The sequence below is a fragment of the Amphiura filiformis genome, chromosome 7, assembly GCF_039555335.1.
Source record: "Amphiura filiformis chromosome 7, Afil_fr2py, whole genome shotgun sequence".
Taxonomy (NCBI): Eukaryota; Metazoa; Echinodermata; class Ophiuroidea; order Amphilepidida; family Amphiuridae; genus Amphiura; species Amphiura filiformis.
The window spans coordinates 4,033,943-4,061,284 of NC_092634.1; the positions used below are offsets into that span (position 1 = coordinate 4,033,943).

Sequence of the window (27,342 nt, forward strand, 5' to 3'; positions counted from 1 at the left end):
AATCGATTGTCTCAGTCCAACATGGAAACTACATCGCAAGATTATGCACAGTGCTATCAGATTAGTCAATCTATCTACCAATCAATCAATTGATCAATTAATTAATCAATCAATCAATCAATTGATTGTCTCAGTCCGACATGGACACTACATCGCAAGATTACGCACAGTGCTATCAGGTTAGTCAATCAATCAATCAATCAATCAATCAATCAATCAATCAATCGATTGTCTCAGTCGAACATGGAAACTACATCGCAAGATTACGCACAGTGCTATCAGTCAATCAAACAATCAATCAATCAATTGATTGTCTCAGTCCAACATGTAAACTACATCCCAAGATTACGCACAGTGGTATCAGGTTAGTCAAATGAATGAATGAATGAATGAATGAATCAATCAATCAGTTGTCTCAATTAGTCCAACATGGAAACTACATCTCAAGATTATGCACAGTGCTATCAGGTTAGCCAATCAATTAATCAATCAATCAATCAATCAATCAATCAATCATCAATTGTCTCAATTAGTCCATGGAAATACTACATCACAAGATTACACACAGTACTATCAGGTTAGTCAATCAATCAATCAATCAATCAATCAATCAATCAATATATCAATCAATTGTCTCAATTAGTCCAACATGGAAACTACATCTCAAGATTACACACAGTGCTATCAGGTTAGTCAATCAATCAATGATGTCACAGCACCTCATATAGCATGTATAGTTCCAGGGGGAAGCTTTTGTAAGATTGCACAGGCATTAGGTTAGTCAATTCTGTAGCCTGGTTAGATCCAATGTCATAAAATTTCATGATTTTGCACTTATTTTGTTAATATTTTCAATACAGGCATTTTGCGTCAGGAAAGCGTCTGGATCAGCTAGTTCACAGTGTTTTACCCAAGCTAAGCAGGGCTCTTGATGAAACAGAAGGAAAAGCTTTTGAACCAAAGGAGGCTCTAGGAGTTGCCGTATATAATATCTTGGCAACCATGTGTTTTGGACATGAGTAAGTATTTATTGGTACTCTCTTAAATTAATCAATGAAATTTTTCAATCTCTTAAAGGTTGATGGTATAACAATCTAAAAGGATTGAGAAATAGATTTTTGGATTTAATCGTAACACTTCTTGTAGACTTATTTTACTATCCAATGAAGTGTTTAATACTCCTAATGTACTACCAAATGGCATAATAGTTGGAACAAGATTTCAAACTATTAAGGGGGTACTACACCCCTGCCCAATTTTGTGCCCATTTTTGCATTTTTCTCAAAAATTATACCGCATTGGGGACAAGTAAGATATGTATATTATAGGGCCAAGGACTACGATTACTGCACTGGAAATTTTATTTCAGCACAGACAACAGTTGTGGAGTTACAGTCAGAAAGAGGGAAACCATTATTTGATCAATAAATCAATAACTACTTGCTTTGAGTTGCTGACATTTCAGTACAGTAGTCGTAGTCCTTGCCCCTATAATATTCATCTTACTTGTCACCAGTGTGCTATAATTTTTGAGAATAATGCAAAAATGGGCACGAAATTGGCCAGGGGTGTAGTATCCCCTTAGTGAAAATTTTCCATATTTTTTCTCATTTGGAAAGGATTTGTCTCCAATTGCAGTTGGCAAAAGATTGGAAAACAATGAAAATGAATCATATAGACTAAATATTCAATCAACAAAGATGCATAGAAGATTGAGAACCCTCCTATCCACTTGATTGATTAAAAAGATTGGAAATTAAAATAATTTGACTGAATATTCAGTTTTGTTACTAATTGCAGTCAGCAAAAGATTGAAAAATCAATATTTTTGATTGAATATACAATGAGAAAATTTCAGGGAGCGTTTATGAATTAATAATCTGATCTGGACTTACTTTTTTGGAAATATTTCACATCCTTTCCCAGATGCATTTTCAGGCCAACTGATGTTGACCTGTGATGCAAATATTGACCTGTGAAGCCAATATTGTTGTGTCACTGGTCAAGTGAAATATTGCCACCGAAAAAAAGTAAGTCCAGTAGATCAGATCATAATTTCAAATTCATAGTTGCTACTACCACCTGGATGAATGATAATCTCCACAACCATATTAAGAGAGTATTCTTATTTAAATGAAGAGATTTCATATTTCTAGTCCAATAAATCAGTACTCACTGTGGAAATTTCGTAGACTAGCAGACTTCTTTCTCAACACTATTGTAAGTGTTGTGACGAACTTCTGTTTTAAAGTTTTAAAGCTGATAGATGATTGGCATATGGAGCTTGGCAAAGAAATGACGGCTCACAAAGAATCCTATGATTCTGGTAAGTGGGGGGGGGGGCAAATGACACCCCAGTCAGAACACTGACCCCAGTTATTTTCATCATCATCATCATCATCATCAGCCAACATCATCCCACTGCTGGGCAATTCTGCCAATTACTCTTGTCTCCTGCAATTCCTGTTCAGGCTGTTGTACCCAAGTAGCTGACCAGTTCAGGTCGAGGGCTTCCTCTTTTTCTTGCTCCATAACAGTTGCCACTCAGTTGTGAGCTGACTCCATCTTCCATCTGTTAAATGTTATCCTGCCCAGATGTCCAGCCCAGCTCTCATTCAATTCTTCTTACTGTTGTTAATGTTGTTAACACATCCTTTACTCTTGTTTGTTCCCTAATCCAGATGTTCTTTTTCTGGTCTCTCCTTGTATACCCCAGCATCATCCTTTCCATACTTCTTTGTGTAGTCTGAAGTTTCCTTTCCATATCTTTGTCCATGTTTCATCACTTCCATATGTGGCATGATCAAGGGGAATGAGTCACATGTCGACTCTGGTCGACAATGATTTTTACATATGGTTCTAAAGAGGACATTTAGAGCTTTCAGAAACTGAAAATCCCATGTAGATATGACCTTCCTTTGCAAAGTTACATCAATTTATAAATCGCTGAAAACAGTATAAAACAAAAGAATTTTAACACTTTCTTTACCAATATCTCAAAATCAATATTAGGGACATCCGACTCATTTCCCTTGACCATGTCACATATGTTATGGTAGGTAAGATGCACTGATTGAAAAGCTTCCATTTCAGGCAATTTGGCATGGTTTTGTTTGTTAGTATGTCTTTCTATATCTGCTGAAAGCTGCCCATCCTGCTTATGTTCATTTGGGGGTCATTTTGAACAAAATTTTGAAAAATGGTCATTTGGTATAAAATTTTAGATAAAAGGGGTCATCAGATAAAAAATGTCAAATTTGCTGAAATAAGAGAATTTGAAAGTTTCCACATTGTTTTATGGTATTTTGATGATACAATTCTTGAAAGAATTGGGTCATTGGGTAGCAGAACTTGAAAAAAGGGGTCACCAAGTGTTAAAAAAGGGTCATTTACTTCAAAAAAGGGGCTTAATGGCAGGCACATATTGTCATTTCTGAAGTTAATACCCCTCCCCCTGCACGGGACCCCGCACCAAGCATGTAACTGCATATTTCACACCAAGGGCCTCAATTTCTTTATCTTCTTTCCCTTCATCAAAAAGCATCTGGGATGTTAGGTTTAATAATCATTGGAATCTTGTTTATCGTCTCTCCACAGAAGATGTTAAAGATTTGATAGACTGCTTGATGAAGGAACAAGAGAATGCTATCGCAGAAGGATCAGCTAAAGTAGACTCACTCACTGAGACACACCTGCTTCAAACAGTTAGTGACCTCTTCCAAGGTATAAATACTGTCATTCAGACAAGTTTTTAATTTCTTTCTTAAGAAACACCTAGATGATTTCTTATTTTGACTTGGGAAAAACAGGAAGGGGGAAATTTCTCCCCATTCTCTGAAATCACCCATTTGACTCAAATTCCAATCAGGAAACAGGCAGTAATTAAAAAATCAATCAACATCATGCAAAACCAGTCCATTTTAGCCAATAATGACTGCTCAGTACCAGAAGTGGGTAAGTGCAATAGCTGTCATGTGTAGCTGCCATGTGTAGATGAGTACATAACTGTGTAAATTGCCAAATGTTCACAGGGCAGCTGTTGCACTTACCCACTTCTGGCACTGAACAGTTGATGCTTTCTGAATGGAAAAGAAAATGAAAGAAAGTACATTTTCTTTAGGCAATGTTCAGAGTTACAATTTTCCACTCAAAAAGGGTTGTCCTCCATTTCACTCACTCACTCTTTTTTTTCCACTCTTTCCACTTGGTGTACATTTAGAGAGTAGTCTGCCCTCCAATTGACCATCCATGATCCTGGATCTGCCCTTGATAATATTGGCAGGAAAAGAAAAAGTTGAACCATTTACATTCACTTGATCAAGTGTGGAGGAGGGAGGGTGGAAGAAAACCAAAAACATTTTAAATGCCCTCTCCAGCTAACCCCGTTCATCCAATGACCCATTATTTTAGGGTTTCAAAATTGGCTGTGCTCTCAACTTCACTGTTTAAAATAACTGAAAGTTTTAATAAACTGGCTTAAAATTTTTCACTTTGCCAAACAATTTTGTCACATTTTTAAACCAAACCAAGTTTCCTTTATCTTAAATCTTGATTTTGCAACTCCAATATATATTATCTTCTGATATCAATTAATAAAAGCATTATGGCCTATTCCAGTTGAAATCCATACATTCACATCAGAAGACATGACCTTAATCTTTTGCATTCAGGGAGGGTGAATTTCAAATGGGGTTACCTGAATGGGTGACTCCATTTGAAATCTATATCCCCCTGTGTGGGAGATTTAGGTCACGTCTTCCATATGCAGTGCTGTACGGTGCGACCATTTTAGGCGCATTGGCGACTAGATTTTTGCTGATGGCGACTAAATATTCAATCCCTGGCGCCAATGGCGACCAACTGCTGAAGCTTTTAATCGCCAAAAACAAAACATGTATGTAATGTAGCATTCAAGAGTACGAATACATGTAGGCCTATGCTATGAATATGCATTTATCATGATGTCTCAATGGGGACTTCCTGGAAAACATATAATATAGGCCTACACTCTACATGCTGTGTATGAAGTATGTAGCGTTCAATGGGAATATGTAGATTGAGTACAGCAGCTATGAACATTCAACACACGTGGCTGTTCAGTTGGCACCTCAGATATTTTACGAGCAAAATTTGGGCGCCTAAATTGATAAAGTTAGGAGCCATTGGCTCCTCAATCAGTTTTTGCACCGTACAGCACTATCCATATGGGGTATGGATTTCAACTGGAACAGCCCAATTCCCTTTTTCTCCCATCAGCTGGCACTGACACCACTACCACCACTCTTCACTGGGCTGTTGCCCTGATGGCACAGCACCCTGAAATCCAGCAAAAAGTAGCTGAAGAAGTTGACAGAGTAGTTGGAAGAGATCGTCCACCCAGCGTGGAAGATCGTGGCCAGTTACCGTACACAGAGGCATGCATGTATGAGATGTTGAGGTACAGCACTGTTGCACCTGTGGGAGTTGTACATGCTACTATGGAAGATGTTGCACTGGGTAGGCAATAGGCTCTTCACTCTAAGAAATACAGGATTTAAAAAAGTTCTAAAGTTGTCCTCTCAGGAGAACCCTTAGAGGTTCTCCATCAAAAATGGCCCAAAATGTGATACAGAACCGTTTTTGGTTCCTTAGAGAACATTTAAGGGTTCTCCAAAATTAAAGAACCTTTTTAAAGGTTCCAAGGGGAAGGGTTTTCCTGAGAGGACTAAAAAGGTTCTATCTAGAACCTTTATTTCTTAGTGTGTTCTAGTTGAAGTCCATACACCCCCTATGGAATACATGACCTTAATCTCCCACATAGGGAGTATGAATTTTAAATGGGGTTACCTGAATGGGTGACTCCATTTGAAATCTAAACCCCCTGTGTGGGAGTTTATAAGGTCATGTCTTCCATACTGGGTGTATGGATTTCAAGTGCAAAAGTCCAATAGCATAGGACTAAAACAAGAAATGTTTGATTGTCCATAGATCCCCTCTAAGGGGTAGGGTCGATTGGTTAGATTAAAAAAAATAATTTTTCAAAGGTCATAGCCAAAACATGTATAGGCCTAATTAGCTTTAAAAAGAAATAGCTGAAATAGGTGTGGAGTGGATATTCACTACTGTATACCACTTGTTTCATGTTTTAAAACATTTTAGAAGTGTGACGAAACTGTTTAAAACTGTAAATAATTTTGAAGAAGAAGACTTTTGTACAGTAAAAAAACACCTTTTTTCCAGATTTTCCAGATTAATATCATTGGGATGAGGACGATCAAACAACTTTTTCCCCCTTTTTTTTGCTGATTGTTTTGTGTAAATGTAAGCATATTAAAAGTATTGATGGTGTTTTATACAGTGTGCATTAATGTGACATGATCAAGGGGAATGAGTTGATGTCGCTAATATTGTTTTTTGAGATATTGCCAAAAACATCGTTTAAATTCTTTTGTTTTATATTGTTTTCAGCCATTGCTCATAACTCGGTAACCAGATGTCCGATTTTGATGGGGTTTACATCATAATGTAGCATTCGTAATCTGCCAGAAAATGATGTAAAAAACTTCTAATTGAAAGTTGCCTACATGTGATCCATTCCCCTTGATCATGTCACATATGCAGGCTGCAACGACCCAGCAAACACAAACGTTTTGTAGAAAATGTTTAGGGTAGGTCAACATTATCCAAATGATTCAAACTGTGGCCAAAGGCTTCAACATACAAAGTCCAAGTTTATTTATTTATTTATTTACATAACTGGCTAAAATACATCAAAAATACACATACAAAGCATGTCATAAAATGTGCCCATCCACCACAAACTGGTCGTAAAGTCGGCATTTACCATTTTGAGATACAATCAAAAACAATATATGGATTTCTATGTAAAAGATATAAGAAATTTGACCTTTGATGAACCATAACTTCACTTCCAGATGTCAGATGAAGCTGGTTGAGGTGTCATTCTAAAGCTGAAAGTACATTGTTACAAAATCTGCAATAAACAGAAAATGGTCTAGAGCCGACTTTACTACCAATTTGTGGTGGATGGTCACAAATAAAAATTATAAAAGATTGTCCCGGTAGGCTAGCCAGGAGGAGCCAGGAGCGTGAACACTATCACCCGAGGGGTGTGACCCCTCCAATCCACCGAGACAAGTGAACTCAAAACATAAATATTAAATATTGCACATTTAGAATAAGTTACATATTACACATTACACATATTTCATCAACAATAACATAAAATTTAGGAGTCCAGCTCCAGCTCTTGCATAGTCATTTCAATAAAATGTGTTTTAAGGTGGCTTTTGAATGGCCTCATATTTTTATACAAAATAAACTGATCCCTGATGGACACTAGAGTGCATTCCAAAGACGGGGAAAATTGACACTGATGGTATATTTAAAACTATCGGTTTTTGGGGTGATGTGATTGTTAAAAAGCAAATTGTCAAGATGGCGAATGTTTACAATCCAGTTGCTGAATTGAAAGACATAAGAATTTGAAATACACTGGCAAGCAAAACAAATAGATAAATATTTCCTCCTGTTATTAAAGGGGCATTTCGTGATCCACAGCCTCATCCCCCCACTTTTCTCAAAAAAAATTGAGATTTTTATATCACTGGAAACCTCTGGCTACATAATGTTTATGTACAAAATATTTCTTGCAGATTAATTCGTTTAGCAAAGATATCGTGAAATTTGAATTTCGTTCTGGTGCACCAGAACGAAATTACAACGCATTGTCTATGGAGCCGTGTAATACACATAATCATGCATAACTCGCGAACGCAAAATCGGAAGCAACTGAAATTTTGGTAATAGGTTTTTTCGTGGATATCTAATGAAAAATTACATAAATAGAGGATGCTAGGATCACGAAATACTCCTTTAAGATCCATAAGATTGAGTTGTTGAAGACGCTCCCTGTAAGATTGATCCCCCCTTCTCTGACCCAAAATAAATCTTGATGCCCTCCTGTGGATAAGTTCCAAATTATTAATGTGATTTTTACGATATACAAACCAAACTGGTGAACAAAAATCTATGACCGGTAAAACAAGACATTTTCTCAAAATATCAAGAGCTATGTCAATAACCACTGAACCAATACTAGGCTTGTTTGTACTCATTGTGATGCATTTCTCATGCTGATTCCAAATATGTGACATGATCCAGGGGAATGAGTCACATGTCGACCCTGGTCGAAAATGAGTTTTACATTTGTTTCTAAAGAGGACATTTAGAGCTTTCAGAAACTGAAAACCCCATGTTGATAAGACTTTTCTTTGGGAAGTTAGGTCAACTTATCAATCGCTGAAAACAATGTAAAACAAAAGAATTTTAACACTTTCTTTGCCAATATCTTAAAATCAATATTAGCGACATCCGACTCATTCCCCTTGATCGTGTCACATATGGTCATGAAGATTTACAATTGTGAATTTTTTGAATTTTTAACAAACTTTTGAAACCTGTCATCTGCAGTCAACACCTGCGTGAAGAGAGTTAATTAAACACTAACTTATTTTTTATTGTTGCAGGTAATTACATGATTCCTAAAGACACTTGGGTAATGGTGAATCAATGGGCTATCCACTTTAATGAGAAGCACTGGGATGAACCAACTAAATTCAAACCTGGTAAGTTAATAGGATCAGTAACAATCTAATGGTCGGATAGCAACATTTGCACAGTATTTTTTTGTGGAACAATGGAGCACATCGGACATATCGTGTCATAAAATGTCTAAATTTGCCATAAAATGTCTATTATATTCCGAATTTAAAAACAAATCAAAAATTATTTGATATCAGAAGGACATTTCTCAAATTCAGAATGCAATTTGATATGTCTAATGTCCAACAAAGAATACTGTGCAAACGCTGCTATCCGAGTCCTTAATGGCTTAAGACATTGTAAATCGTACTCCCTATCCCTGACACCCAAGGGCTTTTAGCGACTGCAAGGGAAAGAAGGAAGGAATAAAGAGAGAAAATAAACAAAGAGGTTGTTTGTCCTCATCGGGATTCGAACCCGAGACGCCTCGCATGCCAAGCAGTAGCTCAGCAATGGTGAGCCACAGGTCTTTTGCTGGCCAGGCCAACGAAAGCATGTCTATATATCACTTAAGCTGATTGCATCACCACATCACATGGGATGCATGCATTTGAAGTGCATATATCATTTTGTAGTACATGTACCTGGTAGTGTTAGGGTTAATGACATTAAGGGGTATTTTACCCCAAAATGGCATAATGACATGCAGAGCACCCCTGGCAGAGCACACTTATAAATTATTTTCCAATAATGCTAACGATCGTTTTTATGATGATGCATTTAAAGGGCACCTAAACGTCGTAGGTTGTTAATTCACCTCTCTTTCCCATAACGTTGATGACACTATATAGTAAAAATCCAACCCTCTAACAATGTTTTCTGGGACACAGACACAGTCACCCCAGGGTTATCGGGGGTGATTTCTACCTTACTTAATTGAGCTGTCTGGCGAACTCATAACGAAATAAACTATTTTTCATTTCAGAACACTTCCTGGATGAATCTGGTGGTGTGCGTCAACATCCCGAAGGATTTCTTCCATTTTCGTTTGGACGTCATGTTTGTCTTGGTGAATCGTTTGCCAAAGCAGAGATATTTATTCTCTTCTCCTGGTTGTTTCAACAATACACCTTCTCTATACCACCTGGGCATGAGGGAAAGTTTGAGCTCAAGTTAGACTCCAGTACAGGCTTGGTTAATCAGCTTCTGGAATATGATATTGTTGCCAAGAAACGGTTCTGATTTTCATTAATTTCATATATGTGATCAGTTACAGTGATATGACCAATGCCCAAAATAGTCTTTCTCTGCACAATTTATTTTTAGTTTTTATTAGTTTTTAAATATGCTTATTTCATATCAAATGTTGGTTATTCCTTCATGTAATTTTCCACGACATTTGGGTTAGGGTTAAGATTAGGCTTAGGATTTAATATGGTTATGGTAAGCTTACACAAAATAATTACATGAATGGTCGACCTAAATTTCACCAAAATATAAGTTTCAAAATAAAGGGCAAAAACAACCACCAGTTGTATATATTAGACTTTATTTCAACACACAAGCCCAATTCAACAAAAGTTGTTCTTCCTTGGGGCCGTGCATATACAAACATACATGTACAAAATAACAAACAATTACAAAAGCTTATATTATCTAGACTTACACATACAAAAATGTATTACAAACTGATTAATTGTCAAAAGCCAAATTGATACTTATGGTTACATACTTACCATGCTTACAGGCATGGCTTTATGATTTTTTAAGATTATTTTTGAAGTATACAATGTTGGAGAATTTTGGATATTATTTTCTAGTTCTTTATGTTCTTTAAGACCAAAATTCACCTTGATTATGTACCAAAAGTTTGGTGATGTCCTATCAATGAACGTCCTTCCATTAGGATGCAGGGATGCAAGTTTTCAGACTTTTTTCTGAATTCAGGTTTTTTTTTACCAAGATTTACATAGTTTCTTTAATTTTCAGCTCCTTTTAGGGTCATTGCGGTTATATTCACACTGTTTTGGGATGGGAGTGGTCAAAAAGTCTGATTCCATTTATAAAAAAAAACTAGTTACGATATTGTTCCAACTTGATCATTTGAGGTTGGAATTGTCAATATTTCACACTTGCATTACAGGGAAGGAGGGAGGAAGTCAGCCTCCTATTGAAAACACTTTTATTTATGGGATGTTATCAAACTTTTGGTTTGTTCCCTAATCTAATCACACATGGAGTTGCAATTAGTTTTTATGTAAAATAAGTCTCATCTAAAACGGGGTAAGATTATACACATATGTGACCATCCAGCACAACTGAGCCCTGAAGTCGCCAATCATCATTTTTGAGATATTCAACCAAAATATTCTGCTTGAAATTAGCTTTAAAATGATGTATATCATGTCTATAGTACTTGACATTAAAGTAGTGAAAATCAATAAAACAGTCAATAAATCCTTTGTTTCATATTGTTTATTGTTAAGTTCAATGGAGCATATCTCAATAGTGGCACTGGCGACATCCGGGCTCAGTTGTGGAGGATGGTCACATATGGGCAAGTAAAACATACATAAACGAACACATTTTGGACAATTTTCAGATAAGGCTAAAAAATACAAGTTTGTTTCCTGTAAGACGGATACATTTAATTTTTTGCAGCAATTTTACCACATTTTGTTTTTTCAATTTGAGAAATTGTGACATGATCAAGGGAATGAGTCGGATGTCGCTAATATTGTTTTTGAGATATTGACAAAAACAGTGCGCAAATTCTTTTGTTTTATATTGTTTTCAGCCATTGATAAATTGCTCATAACTCGGTAACCAGATGTCAGGTGTTTGCATCAAAATGTAGCATTTGTAAACTGCTAGTAGGGCCTAAATGACGTAAAAAACTTCTAATTGAAAATTGCCGACATGTGACTCATTCCCCTTGATCATGTCACAATTTAGAAAAAATATTACATTTTCAAGCGACAGTAAATATAAGTAATTTGAAGCATACCATACATGTATGCTGAAATGATGGACTATGAACTTCGGAACGATGACTTCAAGTTCACTTCCAGTTCATTTCCGGGTTTATGATCAGACTTTAGCCAGCTACCGATGCCATTAACAATCGTGTGTGCACCTTGGTAAGCTTACTACACAAGATAGCATGGAAATATCAGCATTTTTAAAAACATTTTGGTTGAAAAAATGGTGAGGGTGTTTAATTGAAGGGGGACTACTATTTGAGGATATACGGTATGTTTCCATGCATCCTTCTGAAAAGAAAACAAAATAAAAACCTCGTTTGTATTTAGGTTTTTAGGCCTTCTACAGAAAATAAACTTGGGTTTATTACCCTTGACTGTACAAAATGATACTGATTAACAAATACTCTCTCTCTGGGTCAGATGGCACAGGATTGCGCTGCTGTGGTCTTCAAATACAAATACTAGTACTTTATTTTATTTTTAGGAAATTGTATTTTTACCTGTAGATTCTGATCTGTCATTTTTAAACAGAACTAATTATATCATAATAAATTTATAATTAGCCCAAATATTTTGTTAAATCTGTATTAACGTTATGGTGAGTGTAAACTAATACAAAATAAATATGAATGAATGAACAAAGAGTTGGGCCTGATTTGTGTCACCAACATTTGTAATAAAGCAACAAAAAATAAACCCTGTTCTACGGGCCTGACCAACCCAGATTTAAAGAAATTGGGGATAAATATTTTTCTGTACAGATGAATGCCAAATTTTTATTTCCAAATATACCAATATATGCCTATTTACAGATTTTGGTGATTTTTGGAGTCATTTGCAAAAAAACCCACAAAAAAACCAGACGGATTGAACGACCGACCGACACTAAAAAAGTCCATACAGCCTTAGAAGAGGGTGCAGTGGTGTTTTGTTTTTTCGCCCAAGAGGATATTTTTACATTTAACAGTCCTTGAAGTAAACTTTATATATCAAATAATTTCAAAAAATCAGAATTATTTGATATCAGAAGGACATTCCCCGTATTCAGAATGCAATTTGATGTGTCTGATGTGCTCTCATGTCCCACAAAAAATACTGTGCAAGGGTGGGTGACCAACCACTTAAAGCCTTAATGTACGATCTTTTAAAATTTGTAGATTTTTCTTTTTTTCTTACAAAATGATAATATGCAATCATTATGAAAGTTCCCAATACATTTGGACGCGAAAAACATTGGGAATTTGCACAGAAACAATATCATAAACTTCACCTCTATCACTCGAAACATCTCACACTATTTGGATTAGGACAGCGAAAAGTGCGGCCTCAGAGTTAGTCTCCTCTGCTGCCAAGTTGAGTTACGCTCCCTCCACATGTGGAGGGAGCGTAATAAACTAGTTTTGTTGGAGACTACGGTTTGCGATCATGGCCGACATAAAATCATAATCTAAAAAATTATGATTTTATGTCGGACCAACAGAAAATCATCCTGTTTTACTACAATAAGGCGAATTTGACAGTTTGCTCATAGATCAAGTTAGAACATGTGTAAGTATTACAAATATACCAAAAAATCGGGAAAAAAATAAAGGTAAATTCTGAAAAAAGATCGTACATTAAGGCTTTAACTCTGATATGATGGCTGTCAAAAATAATGGACCAAAATGACATAATTTAAATGTTTAGCTCAGATGCATGTGACCTTTAACTTATTGCGATTAATCTTGGTCGAAATAACATCATTATGTTTTAAGGTCAATTCAAGGTCATTAGAGGTCATCCTAGGTCAAATTAGTATTCTTGGATTTCATATCAATTTGTAAGTGCTCTTTAGCTAAGTCATAGTTCATTGAATTTCCAACTGTATGACAAAACAGGCGAAAATAGTAACTTTTTGCATAAGATTTGCAATTTGAAGAGAATTGGCCATTGCTCTTTTTCATTTAATGACATAAAATTTGAAAAATAATGTAAGAAACACTTTGAGGTTTTGACTTATAAAACCTACATTTTGGTCAAAACATGTGCTTGGATAGGTAGTTTTCAACAGATTTACCACATTAACCTTGCTATTGAATTGTGTTAACTGTTGACCTAGTGACCAAAAGTGTTTTTAGGGGGAAGTGTTAGCTTTTGTTTGATATAAAAAAAATTCTGATTGGATGAAGAGAACACTATGTTTCGACAAAAAACAATCAAAGAGGCCCATTTTTCAGCTAGAAGCTCCACAGCTCTTACGATGCTATGCACTGAACTGTGTAGTGTAATTAAAGACTGTGTGGAGACAATTCATTGCTTGCTTGAGAGCTCTTGGACAAAAATGTATCAAGGTGGAAACTGTGCGCATGATGGTTTATAAGAGAATCATTTTTGTAGAGAAACCTTTCCATATGCAACTGGGTATTGTAAAATCTCCATTTGGACCTAGCAAGCAAGCGATATGCGCACAATGATGAAAATGGCTGGATCTTCCTGAATATAAGGACAGAAAAGACAGATTGGAGGAATATGGTGCAAAGCTATATGAAGCCAAAGGCCATTGGCAAAAATACAACCATGATATATAGGATAGAAGATGAATCGCCACACCTCAGGTCAAAATGTAGAATATGTACTACACCAGATGAACAATGGGGAATCACATGATTTGATGAGATTCCTACAGAGCTATGGGAATCAATATGGGGAAAAATGTATTGATCTGCTATGGTGCTTGTGTACCCCGGTCAGTCACTCCAATCTCAATCGGATGCACATGCTTGTGTAAAAGATGTCTCTTTACATCATGAAATCAATTTTTAAGGCCATTTTAATATAATGACAACTTTTTTGTCAATTCCATGAACCTATATGAAAATTGGCACCCATGTTCATGCCATCTGGCAGGCATATGCCCATGTAGATGATCACACCCCAAACCTCCTCAGTTAGCAGCACCTCATGTACTGGCACACAACATGTTCCGTGGGTGGCCCATTCCTTTTTGAAAGAAATTTTATTAACCAATTTTGTGATGAAGTTTGGTAGGGGGTGAATGTTAGTTCATGCCAAAGGCAGGAGCACCATACTTTTTTGTTAAATTCAATACTGCAAGGGTATACATATTCGCTGTCATAGTGTGACGTCAAAATCGATCGTTGCCAGGTCAACTGGAACATATTAACTGTGATCGGAACCATGATCACAACACAAAGTCAACCAGGTTGTTAACAGGCAAAGCAAATAGGTCTGCAGAAGACAATTAATATAGTCTGAAATTGTATGTTGTTTATTGTTCTTAATGTTTGCTGTAATGTTGTTCCTTTTCCAGAGAAATATTGATTGTTCTTCACCAATAGCAGTAAGAATCTTGACACCATGTTGGAATATTTGATCTCATCGTTGAACACATCAACCATCATTTTACTAGTAGTCTCATTCCTGATTTATGCATGGTACAAGAATGTGAGCAGACCTGCAGGACTTCCTCCAGGACCAGTTGCGCTACCCATTGTGGGCAATATATTTGGTAATCTTCTTATTTGCAGGTCCAGGGCCGTAGCAAGCGGGCTCGACCGGGGAGGCCGTGGCTGCCCATTTTTTGATAAAATTGTTGTCTTTCTTTATCTTTATCTTAATTTGTGCATATATTTGAATTTTGGCCGCCCCACATTTGTGATGACCGGCGACCGCCCATATTTTATAACCTTGCTACAGCCCTGTGCCGGTCTACATGAAGGGCTAAGGGGTGTCATTTTCATTGAAAGTAGGGTCGATATAACCCCCTTTTTGAATTGTTTTTATGACCCCTATCTCCTGTTGAACATTTGTATGACCCTTCTCTGCACACGAAGATGATTATCTTTTAACAGTTCTTGTATATCTAAGATGATTAAATCAAAGAAATGTTGTCAAAGCTTTGGGCACATCCGCATGAAAATAGACATTTTCCGTGCAAGTCTCGATACGATACCATTTTATGTGCAAATACTGAATTATTCCCTTACAAAATTGTTGCTATTTTTTTCTGCGAAATTAACTATTCCCCCTGCAATCATTGATCCTGTTTACACAGAGCCCGAAGTCGACTTTAATCGACTTTGAACTCGACTTCATTTGTGTGTAAACAGAAGTCGACTTCAAATGACGACCCGGAGCAACATTTGTCGAATTCAAAGTGGACTTCAAACTCGACTTTTGCAGTGTAAACGAACATGTAATTAGAAGTTGACTTCATAATGGTTATTTGAAGCATGAGCCAGTGATGGCATTAAAATCGAATTCACAATTTGTTTTGAAGTCGACTACCTTTTAAACACCCTGCACCCTGTTAAGAAATAATTTATGCTAATCCTTAGTCGCAATCTGAACTTGTTATCGCAATTGAAGTTGAGTTCTCTCTGTGTAAACGGGGTCATGTATTGATTCTTGCTCATATGCTTAACAAAGTGTAATGTCTTATATTTTTCAGAATTGACAAAGGGGCCTTTACATGAAGAATTCAACACGATTGCCAAAAAGTATGGTGACATATTTTCCATAAAGATAGGCAGTAACTGGTGTATTGTCCTAAATAATCTTGAGCTAGCTAAGGATGCCTTTTTGAAGAAGCCTGTAGAATTTGCTGGAAGGATAAAAGCGTTTACAGGTGAGAACTAGTAACCATGGTAACAGCTAGGGGTGTAGTCAGGTTCTTTTTCCATTCTGTTACTGGTTATAGAAGAACAAACCTCAAGATGTGGGTCTAACACGATACAAGGAGATGTATGAGTGGGACGTGCCACTCCTCCCCCAATAAGTTGGATTTTTTTTCAAAATGAGGCCCCAATCGAAGCCTTTTGATGAACATTTGTGACCAGCTTCAACAAAACCTGGAACAAGTCTCCAGACATGTTTTTGAGTTATAGGCCTTTAAAGATGACATTCCCATAAAAAAATCAATTTTTGGAATTCTTAATTTCATGGTATTTCACTGTGGGACCAGAGAAGATGATAAAAGAGGAGGTCGCTCGCTGCCCACATCAAATAAATAATGTGTGCATCCGCCTATTGATGGAAACAATGATCTAATCCGATTGATCAACTAATACGATAAGTGGCTTTGCGAGTCACGACTGTCTATCTCTAAACGACGCATGCTCGGATATCAATTTGTTACGTCAGTTGACCGCGAAATATAATTTCTGTATTGTTTGGCATGACTGGCTGCTAAGTTTGACCCGAGATCCCTGTGAAAAAGACCCTCATTTTGGATCCAAATAACATTTTTGGACACGTTTGGACACAAAGCGGGAGTATATGGAGAAACTGACACGAGTTTGAATTACTGATTACACTGGTTTTATGTTTCCGTAAACTGCCGCAAATATTCAAATAGTTATCATTTAAATTTGTTTTCCTTTGACCTTATATTAATTTGACTGGAAAATTAATTATGCTTGACTTTCCATAACTTAACAATTTTTTTTTTTTTTTTAATGGGAGTTGCGATATATATAATGCTTTTTCACTCGTTTAAAAATCATGGTCACCCTGGTTAGTATTATTTTTGTTAACAAAAAAGCATGATTTGACTGCAAAATTGGGACTTTAACGATGTACTTCCGTGTGTGGAATATTTTCTCCACTAGAGAGAACTACCAAATCGGACGAGCATGTGGCGGATGAACAGATTACCACAAAGGAAGTTTCAAGTGGTGTTTTAAGTACCCCAAACAAAGAAAAGTGAATAGAGGTTAACTGTGGGTAATCGGATTATATGTTCGAGCGATCTCCTCTTTTCTCATCTTCTCTGGTGGGACTAAGTGGACTTTCAAATCCTTGAAATTACTTATTAAAAAGAGATTTATTTAAGCTTATTTAATCAATAAATAATAGTTGAACTATGAGAATTCCTATTCAATTCTGTGTAAGGCAGGAAACTAATTGCCCCATTACTCAGAATAGCAATTTGGCAAAAATATCAAGGTATCATGTACAAAATTATCCATATCTTGAAAAGTATTGATGCTATTATATATTTTTAAAGCTTATTGTCTAGTGCTAAAATGTGTTGGGGACATTTAATATTGTGCCCCCATCTAAAATTTGAGGATGTCCCCCCCAGGATTGATGCCCACCGGGAATGCCAGAGTTAAAAAGTTGCAACTATTTGGTATGTAATCCAAAGGTGTACGCATACACAACAAGCACTTTGCAGGTATAACCTCATTTTGAGATGATTATGCAAATTGTCAATTGCCAGCACACAGATCATTATTGTCAACTTTTATAGAGAGTATGCCTAACAGATGAGTCACTTGATAGATTGCCATCTCAAATGCTTGAATATTTTATGTCTAAGTATTATACATGATTATAGAATTCTTGTTTTTTTTGTAGTTGAGTATGTCTCTCAAGGCTTCAATGATATCACAGGTGCCTCATATTGTCCCAGGTGGAAACTTCATCGCAAGATTGCACACAGTGCCATCAGGTTAGTCAATCAATCAATCAATCAATCAATCAATCAATCAATCAATCAATCAATCAATCAATCAATCAATCAATCAATCAGTCAGTCAGGTAACTCGTATTGTCCCAGGTGGAAAATTCATCGCAAGATTGCATACAGTGCCACCAAGTTAGTCAATCAATCAATGATTCAATCAATCAATCAATCAATCAATCAATCAGTCAGGTAATTCACATTTTCCCAGGTGGAAAGGTCATCGCAAGATTGCATACAGTGCCATCAGGTCAGTCACATCAATCAATCAATCAATCAATCAATCAATCGGGTAACTCATATTGTCCCAGGTGGAAACTTCATCCCAAGATTGTATACAGTGCCATCAGGTCAGTCAATCAGTCAATCAATCACCCACAAGGTATTAAATCTTTGCAGGCCTCCCTTAAGGGCTGAGATAGCAACATTTACACAGTATTTTTGTGGGTCATGAGAGCACATCAGACATATATTATATTATATATTACATATACAAATTATATTGTGAATACGTGGAATATCCTTCTGATGTGAAATAATTTTAATTTTTTGAAATTTGTGATATAATACAATATAAATTTTATGGCAAATTATTAGAAACTAGCGGGAGACCCGCGCTTTGCGCGGGTCCCCGCTAGTTGAGTAAACGGGAGCGGTTAGTACACGGGAGTGGTTAGTATAAACATGGTAAACGGTGATGATGATAATCATGGTGTCTTGGTGAAGATTATTCATCCAGTATAGTAATGACCATGTTAGCTCGATAATCATAATGTTAGCTCTTGTCATATTAAAGAAGCTAAATAACTTTAAGTGAATATCCAGACCTGTGATAATGTTGTTACTCACTCAATCCCTCAGATTTCTTTTGAAACAGCTTGTGACAAAATGGTTGATCTTTAACTTTATCCCAACAAACATAAAACATTAATGTTAGAAGAGGTTGCTAGAAAAGCAGCAAAACATTTTAAGCGAGCCCATGTTAATAGCTAGGTCTACATTATAGCCAGGATTTATTTGCAGGGGTCGCAGAATTTAATAAATGTGGACTTTCAAGTTCCACTAAAGTGGGCTCACCCACCCCATATCATTTAATCTTTTAGGGCTATACTGAACAGTTGAACGACTCTGTTAGCTATATTTTAACATTCCATCTGAAAGTGGACTTTTTGCAAATCTGTCACCAATAACCCCCCCCTTTTCATCAGCTTACACCCAATGATCCCCAGAAATGGCTTCAAGGCCTTTGCTTTGACCCAGTTTCCAATTCTGAGGGACACAGCCGGCTGAAGCAGTAGCGACACAATGGTGCTTCGTGGCAAAGGTGGCGGCAAAAAACTTCCGAGTGTGCCCCACCCCCTTCCAAATTCCTGGATCCGCCACTGTCTCAGAGAAGCAGTTAAGCTGGTTTCATACTACCCTGCCGCTGAGCGGCGTGGCGCACGCGCATTGCAGACAAACACACCCAGACAAACATACGTGAGGCCTCACGCGCGGTAAGCCAACATTAAATGCGTCCATACCATGCGCCGCATTGCGCGTGAAACCATGGTGTGTGTGCGCGCGAGGTGCGTGACTCGCCACTTACGCGCGTGTTGGATTTGACGCGTTTGCTGTCATGAACTGAACCATAAGGTTATTGACCTCAACGGCCTAGCAACCGAACATTTTTTTGTTATTTCCATAGTGACTGAATAGTTTTGCAAAATGAACGTCAGATGGTTTAATGGCAATATGTACCCGATCAATGTACGAATAAATCAGAGCTGAAAGTGAAAGCATTTCGGAGACTGCTTCTGGACAAGATTTAGCGACTTCCTTTTATTTATATAGATAGATATTTTTGACATCTAACATTCCTCGAAGTAAAATTTATAAATCTAATGATATTTGCTTAAAGTGTATGTAGCTGGGAAGAAAAGCCGACGATCATTTGAAAATTTTGAGCTTTTGTGTTGAAATTGCAGATTTTTTTCCCCAAACACCTAAAAATGTGTATCTTCAATATGAAATGTCAAAATTTTTAAATGGTCCTTCCAGCTTGATACACTTTAGGTGCATATCATTAGATTTATAAATTTTACTTTGTGGACTGTTAAATGTGAAAAATAAAAACAAATATCAATTATTATTATATCGCCAATTTCAAAAAATTAAAATGATTTGATATCAGAAGGACATTCCACATATTCAGAATACAATTCGATATGTCTGATGTGCTCTCATATCCCACAACAAATACTGTGCAAATGTTCCTATCCCAGCTCTTAACAATTTTCAGTGGCACCCTTAATAATTTTCAAGCCCCCACACCCTTGACAATTTTATACAAGATGCCATTGTTTGTGGCTTAAAAATAATTTTGAATTGATTGTTTAATTGAGACATTAAATCCAACACAGAATACCACAGTTAAGCATTTAAGATTTTCTTTCATTTTACCTCATTATTTCAGCTTAAAATGACCAGAAAACCTTTCTGATAGGTATAACTAATATCATTTCATAATTTTTTGCAATGAATATAACCAAATTAAAATTTGACTGAAATTGTATTTATACCATTGTGTTAACATTTTCAATACAGGCATTTTGCGTCAGGAAAGCGTCTGGATCAGCTAGTACACAATGTTTTACCCAAGTTAAGCAGGGCTCTTGATGAAACTGAAGGAAAGGCATTTGATCCAAAGGAGGCCCTAGGAGTTGCCGTATATAATATCTTAGCAACCATGTGTTTTGGACATGAGTAAGTATAGGGTATCAGTGGCATGTCCAGAGGGGGTGCTTTGGGGGCTGAAGCCCCACACACTTGTTAAAAATCTGCTCAAAACATTGTGCTTTTACTGTCTGTGTAGTTTTGCTTGCCAGCTATGTATGTGTACAGTGATTTTCATCACTTCCAGTGTACTTTTGTACTGTTTTCCTGACACTTCTGTGGGGTCTGGAATTGGCAATTTTTGGCCATCAAATTTTGCATGTTTTTGTGGCTACATTGGTTGTTTGGTTTATTGTGTTTTTTATGTGCACAGTGATTTTCATCACTTGCCCTAGTGCACTTTTGTATTTCCATTGATCCTTGTTGTTTTTGCAGGTTTAGCACTTCTGCGGGCCTTGGAACTGGTACTTTTTGCTATCGAACTTTATTCTAATGCCTACATTTGCTGTTTTTGAATGAAACCCTTCAAATTAGGTATCAATGGATATCAAATTTAATTATATTTAGTATGAAATCTTAATGTATTTATATAGATTCTAACCTTAATTTGGATGGGAGACACAAGAAGACGGGGTCTTAGCTGGGATTTGACAAGTGCCCATCATTTTTCACCAAAACTCCCTGTCCAAACTTTCACCCAGAAAACATAAACCAGACCTCTGCCCCTTCTGGGTGTTCAGTCAGTTCAAACAGGCATGGTTTATTAGTCTGGTCTTCTTTTGAGTTCACATTAAAGCATTATTGGTATAATTTGGTGTATGTCATTAATTTTGCCTGTCCCGGGAGCAAACTGCCCATCCAAAATGATGGGTGGACAGATGACTAGCTAACACCCTGCAACAAGATCCCCACTTGGCCAATATCTCCGTTGAGCCTCTTCATCACAATGGGTTAATGAGCTACACTTGCTAGTCAAGACACAAGTTTATGCAAGGGATAAATTTATTTATGAATTATTATTCTGGGAGGGGGGAAGGGGATGTGCTGCAGATTCTGGATGCAATGTCAGTCATGTGGCTAAGATTAGAACTGTATCTATTTTGGTTTATTGATGACACGCAATGTCTTTAAAATTTGGTTTAAGAATGGGAGTTTTTTCAAAATTTTCTTGAAAAAGTGCAAATTTTTCATCATTATGAAGCAAAATTTTTCAAAAATTGGTATAATTTTGGGTGTTTTTGTTTGTCAAATTTGGTTTAAAGTTTGGTAGTTTTTTGGAGTCCTAGCCACACATCCTCTCCCAAACCAAAGTTGAGCACTTCCCCTGGATTATTATAATAATTATTTTAAATTATTTCTTTACTTAGTTACTCCTATGGGGATCCAAAACTACAGTTTTGGATAGACTTCAACAAAGACATGGTGAGAGCACTTGGTAATGGAGTACCCGCAGACTTTATACCAATCCTGAAGCACTTCCCTGATCCAAGAACTAAAGGAGTCATGAAAATAGCAGATTCATGGCATATGGAGCTTGGTAAAGAAATGAAGGCTCACAGAGAAGCCTATGATCCTGGTAAGTGGCCTAATTGGGAGTTTTGACCAAACAAACTGACAACAAATTTTGCATTTCCCCTCGCATCATCTCAAAATTTTTGGATCCCCATTGATTTCTCCATTTAAAACTTAACATTGCCTCCACATGGTTCAAATAAAAAAATCTGATTTTCCCTCAAGACCACAAACAATTCGGATTTCCCCCTTAAAATTCACATTCCCTCTGGCATCTGTATTGAATTAATCAGTTCTGTGCAATTTGTACACCAAAAATGGTTGAAATTTGGGCATTTGTTATTATTATTTTTGTAAAATTTAGCATTTTTCAACCATTTTTAGTGAAAATTTATCAAAGTTGGTAGAAATTAAAAAAAAAATGAAACAAAATGTTTTCCAGATTTATATCTTGTTTTCAAAAATTAATTAAAAATTTTAATGAAGAATTGATTTTGTTATGTTGCCCGAAAACATTTGGTTCAAAATAAATTTTTGAGGGATTTACTCCAAAACTAAGCATTTGATCTCACCGATGGATTTGTCAAGTCTTTGCCATTCTAAATATGTATACTTTTAAATTACTTTAGACCAACAATTTAGCAGTTATGAGGTCCAAAATTTTCCATAATTCCAGAGTTACGACCAACCTTAAGGTATTATAGAAACTATGGGAAAATACTTGTTTAGGGTTCGTTTTGAAAGTTCATGATATCTACTTCAGAATACAATTAAGTGATCCCAGACCCCTCCAGCCCTCACCCTGGTAACAGAACAGACTGGTGATGATCTGACAGGAAGGATTTTCTCTAGTTCAGAAACTTACGTGGCCATTTGTTGATTTTATTATATGGTGATCTTTGCTCTGAGGAAATGATTTAGGTCCAGAATACATACCCCATGTGTACTGATCTTAATGACAATTTACTGTCTCTCCACAGAAAACGTTAAAGATTTGATAGACTGCTTGATGAAGGAACAAGAGAATGCTATCGCTGAAGGATCAGCTAAAGTTGACTCACTCACTGAGACACACCTACTTCAAACAGTTAGTGACCTCTTCCAAGGTATAAATACTGTCATTCAGACAAGTTTGTAATTCTTGAGTGATAGTGATATGCATTCATATTAAAGGAGTATTTTGTGATCCTAGCATCCTCTTTTTATGATATTTTTCAGTAGATATCCACGAAAAAAGCTTATTCCCATAGATATCCACGAAAAAAGCTTTTCCACAAAATTTCAGTTGATTCCGATTTTGCGTTTGTGTGTTATGCATGATTATGTGTATTACACTGCTCCATAGACAATGTGTTGTAATTTCGTTCTGGTATACCAGAACGCCAAAACGAAATTCAAATTTCACGATATCTTTGCTGAACAAATTAATCTGCAAGAAATATTTTGTACATAAACATTATGTAGTCAGAGGTTTCCAGTGATATAAAAATCTGAATTTTTTTTAGAAAAGTGGGGGGATGAGGCTGTGGATCACGAAATGCCCTTTTAATCTTGATGTAAGAGCACTATATATATATATACCATTTTTTGCCTTGTTTTGGTGTTTTGGCAGTGACGTCAATGCATTGAGGAGGCCGTTTCGTCTGCATCAATGTGGCATGCGCATGTATGTGTGTATGCCAGCTATTTGTTCAGCTGCACCCAATGAAATGCGCACTAACGCCACATCAGGGTGGAAATGGTATACATATACTTATCTCTGTATGTGCAACCCTTTTAAACTTGATTTTCCTCATTAACTCCATTCACCCAATGACCCATTTTACCCCCCTTGCTTCCCCCCCTAGCACCATGCATAGGCAATGTTGTGAGAGTGTATTCCTGCAGTGTGTGGGTGTATGTCAGTGGCGTATCGTCATAGGAGCGCCCAATCAGACCCGATGCCCTCCAATCATGGTCGGTGCCCCCCCAATATGATGACCCATGCTACGCCACAGGGTGTGTGTATGCATTTGCATCAGCATTCAAACTATGGAAGTGTGCATATTATACACATTACCAACTATGGAGCCTCATCGCACTTAACCATGGAGCTCCATGCCACAGGTTGGATAGCTTCAAAGCCATAGAGGGGTATAACACCCCAATTTTGAAATACAAATTAAATAAACCACAGTCAGTCAATTGTGTATGGATGAGCTCTGCACTATTAAAGAATGCGTGTGATGATAGCATTGACAAGGTGGAGGGGGGGGGGGGGTGAATGTGTGTTCCATTTTGATTAGGTTTTTCCTGATATTTTCTCACATCTACAATAATTATGCAACTTGGAGTAAGTTAACTTTGTATGACACATTTGGAAGGTCATAGGTCAAAGTAGTAAAGGTGGTTGGATTTTCACACAAGTTTTGAAATTTGGTTGATTTTCATGAAACTTGATGAATGAACAGCAATTTTTCAAGATCATTTCAAGGTCATAAGAGGACATCTTAGGTCAATTAAGTAAATAATCTTGAATTGTTTTGAAACCTGGTGGAAAAGTTAACCTTTGGGTACAACAGGTTGGCCAGGGAGACTTGAGAAAACAACCTTCTTTTTCCTAAGCCTTTCTTATAATACTTATTTTCAATTTTGTTCGCAATTTAAACAATTTTAATACTTATAACATTTTCATATTACATAATTCATTTCATTTCATTTCATTCGACCGTGGAGCAGGTGACTACAAAGTTTCTCCAAGCACCATGCATGATCAAAAACTAGTGAGGTAATAACATCTGTTTCAAGTCATAATATGTGATTTGCTACACAGCGACTCCCTCAATTTTTCTTGAATTTCTACTTCCTATATGATTGTGGTGTACTAAAATACCACATGAAAGACTAAGCCTGAAGTGCTTTAATTACAGTAAAAATTAAGTTTTTATATTAAAACTAGAGATCTCAGGTTTTATTCAGAGTTATCCCCGATTGAAAGCTTGTTAACAAGTTTGACCATAAGTAGTTTAAAGCCTAGACATAATTGGCAACTGAAATGAGTATTTCAAGTTATCAAATCAGAAATGCTGTTAAATGGCCAGTATAGTGTCCAGGGGATTAACAATCCCCATGTGGGATGTCTTTCCCTTTTGTGTGATGCTTTGAACCTACTATTGGCAAATTGCCCATATTAGACCATTTTTATCAAACCTTGCCCCCAGCAGCTTATTTTGACCAGTGTCAGGATTTTCCAGGAAGGTGGAGGGGAGGGAAAGGCAACTTCAAGGGGGATTTCTGAAAATTGTCAAAAATGAGCAAAATGCCTAAAAACCACAAGTATAATGGGGAAGAAATAAAAGCTCCCCAAATTTGCCCACTGCATCTTCTGTGCTGCCAGTTTCCAACCAAAATTCATCCCGATCATGGGCCAAAATAGTGTAAAATACGCGCACACTTTGTCCCAATAAAGCCCTTTTTAGAAGCTTGAAGACTTAACATGTGCAGTCTTTACATATTTATATAGCCCACTGATGCAACTGGGATTTTTTTCATCTTTTCCCTCAGCAAAGCCGGGAATTATTTTTTGATTTTGCCCCCCGACCAAGAAAGCTGGCTACGTCCCTGCTTTAAGTGTTAACATTAGAATCATTTCTTCTCAATTGTGTCACTTATTTTTACTGAAACATTTGGCAGTTTTGTTTTAAACATGTTCAGGGGCCAAAAGCACAGGAAGTTTTTCCCTATTCTCTCCTCAGCTGGAACTAATACAACTACCATCACCCTTCACTGGGCTGTTGCCCTGATGGTGAAATACCCTGAAATGCAGAAAAAAGTAGCTGAAGAAGTTGACAGAGTAATTGGAAGAGATCGTCCACCCAGTGTGGACGATCGTGGCCAGCTACCGTACACGGAGGCGTGCATGTATGAGACGTTGAGGTACAGCTCTGTTACACCAGTGGGTGTGGCACATACTACTCTGGAAGATGTTGCTCTGGGTAGGCAATAATTATAGGGATTTTTCTATAAACAAAAGTGATTTTTTTTAAATTTAAAGTATTTTTTTTGTAAAGTAGAAACATTTTTTTCCAGATCCAAGTAATATGGTATACTCACTCAGAAATATGTGACATGATCAAGGGGAATGAGTCACATGCCGGCTCTGGTCGAAAATGAGTTTTACATAGGTATCTAAAGAGGACATTTAGAGCTTTCAGAAACTGAAAACCCCATGTTGATTCAACTTTCCTTTGCAATGTTATCAATCACTGAAAACAATGTAAAACAAAAGAATTTGAATACTTTCTTTGCCAATATCTCAAAATCAATATTAGCGACATGCGACTCATTTCCCTTGATCGTGTCACATATTTCAATTCTTATCAGGGGTACGGTGGTGCAATAATCATGTGAACCCACAGTGTGGTCAATTATAGAGGGAGGCAAAGATTTTTTGACAGTCCATAAGGGGCGGGAAAGGAAAGCATTTTTTAGCAAGTCGAAAGAGGGGGGAACAAGCAATTTTTGGCATGTCAAAAGGAGGAGGGAGCAAGCGATTTATTTTTGGCACAGATATTTTGGGCACAGTTTCAATAATTATGCCCTAAGGTGTATGAAAATGTTAGGGACACATTAAAATATGAAAAAGTTCCTGCATGCTGAGTTCGCATTATATGATAAGACAGTTTAAGTTTTTAAGTTGGGTTACACACAACAATTTGGGTTACCCAAAATCTTGTATGTGTAAAGGTGTAAAGGGGGCGGGTAAAGATTTTGGGCACATCAAAAGGGGTGGGCAAAGATTTTTGGCACATCCGGGGAAGCAATTTCTGGCATTCGGACAGCATGCACCATTCTAGGCTGAAATTGGCTTCAGTCCATGAGAAGCCCAAAACTCATATGAAATAGTTTTATTGTGTGCTCAGTTCTTATTTAATGAATAAACAAATTTAAACAATTATGACTGGTCATGAGGGAAATTTTGATTCAATAAATTCTTTGTTTATGTTTCAGGTAACTATATGATACCTAAAGATACATGGGTAGTGGTGAACCAATGGGCTATCCACTTTAATGAGAAGCACTGGGATGAACCAAACAAATTCAAACCGGGTAAGTAGAAACAGTTTGCCCAATTGTTGGAACAGGTTGCAAATGCTCTTGGAGGTTTGGGACAAGGTCAGGGGGCATACTGGGCCTCCAAGC

At 36.9% G+C, this 27,342-nt stretch overlaps 2 protein-coding genes across 2 annotated transcripts in view; both read left to right on the top strand.

The window, feature by feature from the left end:
- Nucleotides 1–27,342, top strand: part of LOC140156644 (steroid 17-alpha-hydroxylase/17,20 lyase-like) — a 41,733-nt gene that overhangs the window by 13,159 nt on the left and 1,232 nt on the right. Inside the window, exons 2-9 of the mRNA XM_072179580.1 lie at nucleotides 14,839–15,036; nucleotides 15,979–16,155; nucleotides 17,889–17,982; nucleotides 20,581–20,739; nucleotides 22,017–22,225; nucleotides 23,142–23,267; nucleotides 25,896–26,135; nucleotides 27,151–27,249. Of these exons, the coding sequence (XP_072035681.1) occupies nucleotides 14,886–15,036; nucleotides 15,979–16,155; nucleotides 17,889–17,982; nucleotides 20,581–20,739; nucleotides 22,017–22,225; nucleotides 23,142–23,267; nucleotides 25,896–26,135; nucleotides 27,151–27,249 (1,255 nt within the window). The 5' untranslated portion in view covers nucleotides 14,839–14,885. The remainder of the gene's footprint in view (nucleotides 1–14,838; nucleotides 15,037–15,978; nucleotides 16,156–17,888; nucleotides 17,983–20,580; nucleotides 20,740–22,016; nucleotides 22,226–23,141; nucleotides 23,268–25,895; nucleotides 26,136–27,150; nucleotides 27,250–27,342) is intronic.
- On the top strand, nucleotides 2,256–9,827 carry LOC140156645 (steroid 17-alpha-hydroxylase/17,20 lyase-like). Its single transcript, XM_072179581.1, has 5 exons — nucleotides 2,256–2,326; nucleotides 3,598–3,723; nucleotides 5,257–5,496; nucleotides 8,529–8,627; nucleotides 9,530–9,827. Exons 1-5 carry the CDS (start codon nucleotides 2,278–2,280, stop codon nucleotides 9,784–9,786), a joined length of 771 nt encoding a protein of 256 aa, XP_072035682.1. The 5' UTR covers nucleotides 2,256–2,277; the 3' UTR covers nucleotides 9,787–9,827.